General features: G+C 35.8%; 1 protein-coding gene and 1 pseudogene across 1 annotated transcript; both read left to right on the top strand.

Annotated features, from left to right (window-relative positions):
- The first annotated feature begins 1145 nt into the window (after window positions 1-1145).
- On the top strand, window positions 1146-3935 carry LOC107721690 (zinc finger protein 622-like). The gene is made up of 5 exons (XM_016529829.1): window positions 1146-1156; window positions 2525-2686; window positions 2777-2892; window positions 3115-3258; window positions 3468-3935. The coding sequence occupies exons 1-5, from the start codon at window positions 1146-1148 to the stop codon at window positions 3599-3601; spliced, it is 567 nt and encodes a 188-aa protein (XP_016385315.1). The 3' UTR covers window positions 3602-3935.
- A 1066-nt stretch (window positions 3936-5001) lies between these two features.
- Window positions 5002-10174, top strand: LOC107721711 (D-2-hydroxyglutarate dehydrogenase, mitochondrial-like; annotated as a pseudogene).
- Window positions 10175-10180: the final 6 nt, after the last annotated feature.

Genomic DNA, 10180 nt, shown 5'->3' with positions numbered 1-10180 from the left:
TTATTTGATGAATAGATAGTTCAAAATAACATTTGTTTGGTAAAGAAATATTTTGTAATAATATGAATGCATGTCTTTGCTGTCAGTTTTGATCAATTTAATGCATCCTTGCTGAATAAAAGTATTAACGTAATTAAAAAACAAACAAATAAAAATGACCCCAAACATTTGAACAGTTGTGTACATCTGTAGTTAATGGGACATTTTTTTTTTTTTTTTGCATAAAATTTTTTATAATGAGTATTTACATGCACATCTCACACTGATTATGCAAATTAACCTGATAATATATGAAGTCATAAATGCCTTGGCTTAAACAATGTTCTTTTCTCAGGAAAAGGTCATAAATCATTTTTAAATTCTGTATTCAGATTCCAATTTACATTTCATAGCATTTTATTATTGAAAAGGTCAGTAAATTAATTTACTTCAAAAGTGTCAGGAAAGACTTTTAACATTGTTACAAATGTAAAAATGTAATTCAAATAAATGCTCTTTTGCTCATGTTTCCACAAAAGTATTCATGTTTTCCACAAAAATATTACACAGCAAAGCCGTTTTCAACATAATAAAATTAATGTTCCTTTAGCAGCAAATCAGCTTCGCATCACATGAATACATTTTCAAAATAATAAAAAAAACCTGTTCTTTTAAATTGTACAAATATTTCACAATATCACATTTTTTATCAAATAAATGCAGCCTTTGCTAGTAAAAGAAACTTCTTTTAAAAACAATTTTAATATATTCTAGAATATAATATATTAATATATATAATATAATATATTTGAATTATTCAAAACGTTTGACTGTTATATTTCGGATTCTTGCGTTTCTATGGCAGACATTGTGAAGGTGTGTGTTCTGTGGACATTTAACCGGCTGTGCTGGTGAGGTTTCTGGATTCATCCTCTCTCGTCCCCTGAGAACTGTGTACAGCTCCAACATCAATCTCTCTGGCAGGAAGTACCCCTCTCTCGCGTGGCTGAAGAGGAGGGTACGGCCGTTATAAATCACCACTGCTTTTCTCCTAGGGAAGAGTGTGAATATTAATTAATGTGGTGAAACAGTGACCCTTGGGCCACAATTAATTTCAATTGAGTGGTGCCAGCGAGAACTCGTACAAACAGCACTCCAAGGTTATGATGTCCCTGAGGTATAGAAATATTCCAACTTCCAGATTATACACGATTCTCGTGATGAAAAAGAAAGTGCTGATTGAAATGTCGCCTCCTTACAGATTTAGCAGTGTCAGGCGCATGGGAACCACACTGCAATTGCTTACAAATTAATTATTAAAACGCGCATTGAATTCATTCCTCAGATGTCCATGAGCTCTGAATCATGGATAAAGTGGGCTACACAAGGGCACGATATTTGTTCACAACAATTTTGCAGGAATGATCGTTATCTCCTAAATGACCTTTTGTAATAGGGGAGAATAAAAGCTTGAGCCTTCAGGAAGCAGACATGCTGTTTGGAAGAGGCCGTGGCACTTTGCACTGTTAACTAAAAAGAACATTATTTCAAACAGTATAGAGTATCAGTGTGTTTGATTGGTTTTTTCGTAGTTATAAGCTTGTCATTGCTCACATATATTAATTAAATACATGTAGCATTGATATTATGGACCATGTTTTTGATCTTTTATTGCATATCTTTGGTGGCATTGACTCATTCACAGGAAATTGTGCTATGGGTGGTTGAAATTTTCTACTTTTTTTTTTTTCAACTGTAAATAGGCTACATCTGGTTAACGCTGAAGTCTCAATTAATTTTTTTTACCAGGGCTGTTATCACTTTTAGGACCACATAAAAGAAATATCCCCTCTGATATTCAGATTAGTGGCAGGTTTCAATGGTCAATTAATTACTACGTGCAATCTTAAACTGCACTGCAATGTTTTACTGTCACAGAAAGTTAGAATTTTCTATATAGTTATAACAGTAACTATAAATGAGTGGATTTGGGAAGCATCACTGTTGCAGAGTAAATCACACATTACAAACAAATAAACAAATAAATAAATAAATTTAAGACATTATGCATTTCATAACAAAAATACATAGACAGTGAAAACATACTATTGTAATTTTAAATGAAAGTACAAATTAGATCAGTTTCGCGTGGTTTATTCTAAATAACCTTTCTGAGATGCCCTGATATTACAATTTTTACTGAAACCGAAAACCACCTAATGTTACAGCCAGTGTTGGGGGTAACGCATTACAAGTAACGCAAGTTACGTAATCAGATTACTTTTTCAAGTAACTAGTAAAGTAACACATTACTTCAGAATTTACAAGTACGAGTTACTTTTTCAAATAAGCAACGCAAGTTACTTTTTTTTTTTTCAATTTATTGATTGACAGCTCTCCTGTCCCCATGTTGAGAGAAATCAGAACATGCTACTCTATTTTCTGTGCGGTTATTTCACTGTTAATTGATTACATAATTTTGGACAAAATAATATTTCGATATATATTTTTTGACGTTTCCGTGTACAAAATAACTTCTCATCAGAGTTCAGTGTAGACACTCCCACTCCTGTTTATGGTGTAATGAAAAAGGGAAGTCATTCTATTCTACTGAAGCGGTTCAGGCACACATGACCGACAAGAGTCACTGCAAACTATTCACAGATGGAGACGCCGCACTTGAGTTCGCTGACTTCTATGACTTCAGGTACACAGACATTTGGAAAAAATCCTTTGAACTATATATTTATATAGTATTTAAATGTGAGCAATAATCATTGTCCCTCTAAACATACAGGAGCAGTTATCCTGATGCTAAACATGGAGATGATGTGGAGATGAAGGATGGCGAACTGCCTGATGAAAAGGCTGTAGAGTTTGATGATGAGACGCTGGAGCTCACTTTGCCCTCAGGTACTGATGGACAGCTGTATTTACAACATTATGTTATGACATTTAATTGATGTTTAGATGAAATATTAAGCATGCCAGGAAATATTTGCATTTGAAGAAGATTTACACCTAACTGATTCCATCAGGCTTTTACTCTTGAAAGTAAATTTCTCCTGACTTGATCATTTAAATCGAAATTGAAATGCCTTTAAAATCAAACTTTGTTTTTGCTGTGTGTTTCAGGTGCTAAGATTGGCCATCGCTCCCTAATGAGGTACTATAAGCAGAGGTTTGGTGTTCAGAGGACGTTGGTTCCAGCTCATAACCAGAAGGCTGTTGGTCGAGTCCTTAAACAGTACAAAGCACTTGGATGGGCAGGAGACTTTGGTAAGTGAGGTTTGCAAAGTCAGGACTGTCAAGAGGGGCCCAGTAAAGATTTTAGTGATGGTCCAGGCAAGGATTTATCCAGCATTTGGTTTTGTAGATGTGGCAGATCATGTGGCTCTTCCTTTCCTGATCTTTGACTGGTGTGTTATTTCGGATGGTTAACTTTATTTCTACACCACTTCCTGTTTAAACCGTGTCTTCTCTTGCAGGTAAAGGCTTTGTGAGCCAGCAGCAGAAGGACATGCAGTATGTGCGGAGGATGAAGTCCAAGTGGATGCTGAAGATGGGCATGAACAGTAACGCCACCAAACAGACCCATTTCAGAGCTCAAGTCATGTTCTAAACCAATCAACCTTCAGCACTAGTAGACATTCAACTTTTCAGAGTTCATAGCAGTATTCTGTGTTGATTCAGCTGAGATGTGAACTGCTGCTAAGGTGAAACATCATACATGAATGTTTAAGGCAACATCCATAGTGTATAAGGAAACATTGTGCTTTAGATATCCAAATCATGGAGATCCAAATGATGTGCTTTTCCAGCATCAACATGAGATTGCTGTTCATAATGACCTTTATTACCATTTCCAAGTTTAATGCTCCTTGTAAAAACATTATGTAGAACAACTTCAGATTTATAATACTGTATAAATGATCAATAAAATAAGCAATGCCTGACTTGATGTTTGGTATTTCTTTCAGAAAATAAAGATAAAATATTGTCAGTTAAAGCTTACACAATGTTATTGTTGTATACTATGTGTGGTAGAAATTATAAAAAAAAGGTACAATAATAATACAGGAACCAAACGCTTATCCTCTGAATAAATGTGCGCCATTGTACTTCTGGCCGATAGACCGCGCTGTTTCACCTTGTAATCCTGTTGCAGAAACTCAAAGGTCACGAGGAAGTTAATCATAACATTTGAATAGACCTGTGTTGAAGGAAAAAGATTAAAGCAGCACTATGTAACTTTTTCTGTTCAAAATTTGCCTTCATCTTCCAAACCGCGTTTTTGTCTTATTCCGAATCACTCCGGTACACTTATAATAAGTACTTATATTTGGACTATTGTAGCCTGGTCGGGTCGTCACCGCCGCGGAGTAACACATACCTGCGTGAATCGCCATAGACTTAGACTCAGAGAAGTAGCTCCTGTTGGAATGTTCTTCCGCGGGATGTGTGCAGTTCTGTTTATTAACCGCTAGAGCGCCAAAAGTTACATAGTGCTGCTTTAAGTGCCTTTGTGATATAATGTGAAATCGGCTGAAACTCCCGTCACTTCTGACACAGTAGGTTTCCTACCCAATATGTTTTGTCTCCAGATTTTGAATGATAATGAACTAAAGGGTCAAAGCACCAGCATGTATTTAAGTCAGGTGTATTAAACCCGTTAACCCTTTAATGTAACACGCAGACAGAAACCATGGGAAATTGCGTTTTGTAATTTTGTGGGTCAATATTTTGTCGTTATGAGTCTCTACCAAACTGTTTGCTGCCCATCAATAATGTTGTTATAATTCTGCAGTGACGTAAAAAAATAAATAAGACTGTTATATAGTAATATGTCTGAATATAATATATAATATTGTTATATTCTGATATAAACATTATATATAATAGGTTTGTGTTCTGATACATTTCATCTTCCAAACCGCGTTTTTTGTCTTATTCCTAATCACTACGGTACACTTATAATAAGTACTTATATTTGGACTATTGTAGCCTGGTCGGGTCGTCACCGCCGCGGAGTAACACATACCTGCGTGAATCGCCATAGACTTAGACTCAGAGAAGTAGCTCCTGTTGGAATGTTCTTCCGCGGGATGTGTGCAGTTCTGTTTATTAACCGCTAGAGCGCCAAAAGTTACATAGTGCTGCTTTAAGTGCCTTTGTGATATAATGTGAAATCGGCTGAAACTCCCGTCACTTCTGACACAGTAGGTTTCCTACCCAATATGTTTTGTCTCCAGATTTTGAATGATAATGAACTAAAGGGTCAAAGCACCAGCATGTATTTAAGTCAGGTGTATTAAACCCGTTAACCCTTTAATGTAACACGCAGACAGAAACCATGGGAAATTGCGTTTTGTAATTTTGTGGGTCAATATTTTGTCGTTATGAGTCTCTACCAAACTGTTTGCTGCCCATCAATAATGTTGTTATAATTCTGCAGTGACGTAAAAAAATAAATAAGACTGTTATATAGTAATATGTCTGAATATAATATATAATATTGTTATATTCTGATATAAACATTATATATAATAGGTTTGTGTTCTGATACATTATTATTATTACTATATTCTGCAACATGTAAATGGATTGCCATCACCAGATTAAAATATGATTATTGTATACTGTGATCAATGTAATAGATTTGCTGGTTCATTATTTCAACCATTTATTCCTTAACATCCATATGCTGTAAGACTGAAGTTATTGTGCAACTGTCTGTCTATTGAATGATAGATTTAAACTAAAACTTAAGTACAATTATTGCCGTTAGAAATGTAAGTAATCTGTGTCATGTTCTCTCCACAACAGATATGGTGATCTTCTTTGAGAAGTTTGCAAGACTTTCTCTGAAGTCCACTTTTATTTGGTCACTGTGCCCACAGTACAGCACTGCTCTCACTGCAGTAGGCAGAGCTCTGATAGTGCGCTCCAGCCAGCTGATTCAGCATCGCTATGTGCACAGCAGAGGGTTGGGAGCCAGTCCAGCCAACCCGGGTGCTGCCCCACCACGGTTACCCTTCTCCAGGGTCACGCAGGAAGACCTTGCTTTCTTTAGAACACTGCTGCCTGGAAGAACCATCACTGATCCAGACCTGCTGAAGTCCAGCAATGTAGACTGGCTTAAGACAGTGGAAGGTGAACTCAATTTGCATTTCCTAAAGAATAGTTTCAGAGTTTTATGTATGTTCTATCTAGAAATGAGTGCTTGTCTCAGTTCAGAAGTTTTCAGGAAGATTTTAAAACTGTACGTTTGTTAAATATGATTACAATTTAAAACAACTGTTTTTATTTTAATATATATTAAAATGTAATTTATTTCTGTGATCCAAAGTTGAATTTTCAGCATCGTTACTCCAGTTTCACGTGATCCTTCAGAAATAACTTTAATATGCCGATTTGGTGCTCAAGAAAAAAAATCCTTGTTATTGTCAATGTTGAAAACAGTTGTGCTGCTTCATATTTTTGTGGACATTTTTTTTCAGGATCCTTTGATGAATAGGAAGTTCAAAAGAACAACATTTGTTTAAAATAAAAATCATTTGTAACATTCGAAATGTCTTCACTTTCACTTTTGATCAATTGAATGCGTCCTTGCTGAATAAAAGCATTATTTCTTTCAAACAACAACAACAAAAATCATTTAAATGGTAATGTGTTTATATGTGACATATAATATGATATAAAAACATAAAAGATGAAATCAAGCTAAACATTCAGTAGATTCTAAATACAATCTACAGATAGTATTTAGTACTGTTTAGACACATTAAGCATAGTGTTTGAGAATCATAGTAATTAAGATGAAAAGTGGCAATATTTTAATTAATGGGTGTGTTTTTCTTGAAGGTAATAGTGAAGTACTCCTGAGACCCAAAACAACTGAAGAGGTCTCTCAGATTCTTAGGTCAGTTTTACATGATCACACTGAATTGTACAGCTTTATTTTGTTACAAGAATTGTTTTATCAAATCATCCAATGTTTTTCACAGGTACTGTAAATGAGCGGAATCTGGAGGTGTGTCCACAGGGAGGAAACACAGGTCTGGTTGGTTTCCACTTCTTTAATGAACCAAGTCATCACATTCGACAACATCTCAGGTGTTCATATACTGTATATGTGTTTGCTAGATCACCTTGTTATCTATTATAACTTTTCATGAAGCACCTATCATTAGTGACAAATTTAAATATAATTAACCAAGTCAAAATCGTTATACCTTAAGACATTTCTTAGAAAGAGAATTGTTTGGCTTCCAGGTATCCTCACTTGTCAGGCAGGCTGTGTGTTGGAGAACCTGTCTAACTATCTAGAGGAAAGAGACTACTTCATACCGCTGGATCTAGGGGTGAAGGGAAGCAGCCATATTGGAGGGAATGTGTCCACTAATGCAGGTGGTCTCAGACTGCTGCGCTACGGGTCGCTTCGAGGGACAGTTCTGGGCCTAGAAGTGGTGAGGTCCTCCAGTTTAACAGAAATGAACACCAACATGAGATGCTTTCCAACTGTGAATGTGTGATTGATCAGTGGATCTCAACCGTTTGCCACTCCAAGCCCCAAATTACATTTGAAGGCCCCATGACTGGTCTAGTTGTTTGTTATTTACTTGATGAGGATTTTATTAACTTTTACTCTCAGTTTCTACCTGATAAAATATTTTAGAGGTTGACAGAAGAAACATGGGAAAAAAATGTCCATGGAATTATAATGTTTTATTAATTTATATGACGTTTCCAGATCTAGAAATCACAATTTTCAAAATCAGGCTGCCTTATAAATCCATGTTTTTCAAGACAGTGGCAAACATAACATTTCTCTTTAAAGAAAATAAACAGTTGTTGAAAGAGTGAATTAAAATAAGAAATATCTTGATTTTAGTTGTTTCAGCATATTTTATTGATTTTGTTTTCTTGTAAATAATATTTAAGTCATCTTGAGGCACCTTTGAACATCTGCTGAGGCCCCCTAGTGGGCCCCGGCCACTCTGATATAAATGATGTTCCATCGAAAAACACATAAGTGTCATAAGCATATATTTTTTGCTCATATGATTATTTCAGATACTGTTTGATGAGAATAAACTCATGCTTTTGTGGTAGGCTTGAATCAATAAGAGGTAGAAATCATGCTCTTTTTCTATGATGAGAAAGATCTAAATGGCTTTAAGTTGTATTCTTGTATGTCTTGCATTTGTAGGTTTTGGCAGATGGGCGGATTTTGAACTGCCTGGCCACACTTCGCAAGGACAACACTGGATATGACCTCAAGCAGCTTTTCATTGGCTCAGAAGGGACATTAGGAGTTATTACTGCAGTTTCCATCCTGTGCCCCCGCAAGCCTAAAGCTGTCAATGTAGTGTTTTAGGTGAAATGACACGTCAAAAAGCACATTTTAAACTTGCAAGAAACACAGATTTGGTATAATAATGAGAAAATTAAATTGAAGGTGATAATTGTGTTAAATACATTCTATTATTAATCCCTCATGACATTTAAAATTAAAAATATTTATATTTTTAAACCTAATAGCAGTCACCCTTGCTGGACCCGTTTTGTCCCATGTCCGTAATGCGTTAAGGGCCATTAATGGGCCTTTACTCTCAGGTCTCCTTTTCATGCAAAATGTGTGGCTGCATCAACTTATTGCTGTTCCCTCTGTGTCATGCAGGGTGCTCCAGCTTCCAGCAACTGCTGGAAACATTTCAGTGTTGTAGAGGGATGTTGGGAGAGGTCCTGTCTGCTTTTGAGTTTTTAGATGCCTCCTGCATGAGCCTTCTGGAGAAGCATCTGAAACTCACCAATCCCATCACAGGTAAACACTAGTGTCATTACTGTTACAAAGACAACTTTGGGTATCTGTGTTCTTAAAGTCGAGATGTAAAGGAAGTAGTAACTAATTCTTTTGTGACATACATCCGTTAGGTGGATAATAAAAAAAAAGTAGGGTGGGGACTTTGAATGCGAGCTTACAGGTCGATTGTAAGAAAGGGGCGGTGTTAAAGCAGACTATGATTAGAGAAGTCCAGCATATATCACCAGAGAGAAGGCTGACCAGAAGACTGAGTTATGATATTGTAATTAAAAATTATAAAAAAAACATGCATGGCTGAATAGTTCACAATAAGATCAATAAAATGCATTTAGAAAATAGACATATGCCAACTTTAGGTTGGTAGATCTTTTAAAAATGTTGGATAACCCTAATTTCAGTTTTTATTGGTCTTACTGGAATGTGTTGCAGAAAGTCCCTTTTACATTGTCATCGAGACCGCTGGATCCAACGCCACCCATGATGAAGAAAAACTACACAACTTCCTTGAGGAGGTCATGACATCATCTCTAGTGACTGATGGGACCGTTGCGACAGAGGCGACAAAAATCAAGGCACTCTGCTCACTTGTTGATTAGCAGAATTCAACATGTTTTTGAATTTGACATTTGTTCTGTCTAGAGCTGAAGATTTTGTGTCATACACAGGCATTGTGGTCTTTGAGGGAGAGAGTCGCAGAAGCTCTTACACAGTTTTATAAATTTGTAGACATTTTGAGTGACATTTACATAAAATTAAAAGGAAGTAGTTAATAGTCTCTTAAACCAAGCCTGCTTAACCAACCTCTCCTTCAAACAAACAAAACAGGCCCTACAACTAAGTTAAATTACCCATATTATACAGACACAATGTTATTTCTTTATTTAGGGATATGACAAACAAGCATGGACAATTGATGAAAATATACATAATTATCAAACGCTTACCATAGTGATTTAGTCTAAGGCAAAAACATGGTTAAGATGATGTGTGTTATGATGTTCTTGTTATTCAAATTTTGTTGATTTAAAAGAAACCACAAAGAATTGCAGCGTCTTTGAGCATTCATAAAAACAGTAGCTTAACCAATGGTTTTTGGGAAAGAACTACCTGTTGAAAGGCGTACAGTTAGGAATTAACATTATTTTTGCAATTTTGTTTGATGGTGCATTGAAGCTATTGAGCCACATCAAATGAAGACCATCTAAAAATTTAGCTTGCGGCAAGAATGAAATCAGCACTGAATTCTTCAAATAAAAGCCCAGCATGAGATTTTTTTTTAGCATGTGAATACACCAGATTTTGTCTAATGTTCCTCACTAACAAAAAGTTGTTCAATCCATTGAGACAAAATATTTTGGTTAACAATGGCTGTTA

The sequence above is a fragment of the Sinocyclocheilus rhinocerous genome, unplaced genomic scaffold (genome assembly GCF_001515625.1).
Source record: "Sinocyclocheilus rhinocerous isolate Xijiao unplaced genomic scaffold, SAMN03320098_v1.1 scaffold1112, whole genome shotgun sequence".
In the NCBI taxonomy this organism is placed as follows: Eukaryota; Metazoa; Chordata; class Actinopteri; order Cypriniformes; family Cyprinidae; genus Sinocyclocheilus; species Sinocyclocheilus rhinocerous.
The sequence above is the reverse complement of the archived record's forward strand: the minus strand, read 5'-3'. Positions and strand labels throughout refer to the sequence as shown.

Excerpts from the sequence above, each read along its gene's own strand:
- LOC107721690 (XM_016529829.1), top strand. Across the intron at positions 2,687-2,776 it reads GCTGACTTCTATGACTTCAG|GAGCAGTTATCCTGATGCTA; the intron begins GTACACAGACAT and ends CTAAACATACAG. Across the intron at positions 2,893-3,114 it reads GGAGCTCACTTTGCCCTCAG|GTGCTAAGATTGGCCATCGC; the intron begins GTACTGATGGAC and ends TGTGTGTTTCAG.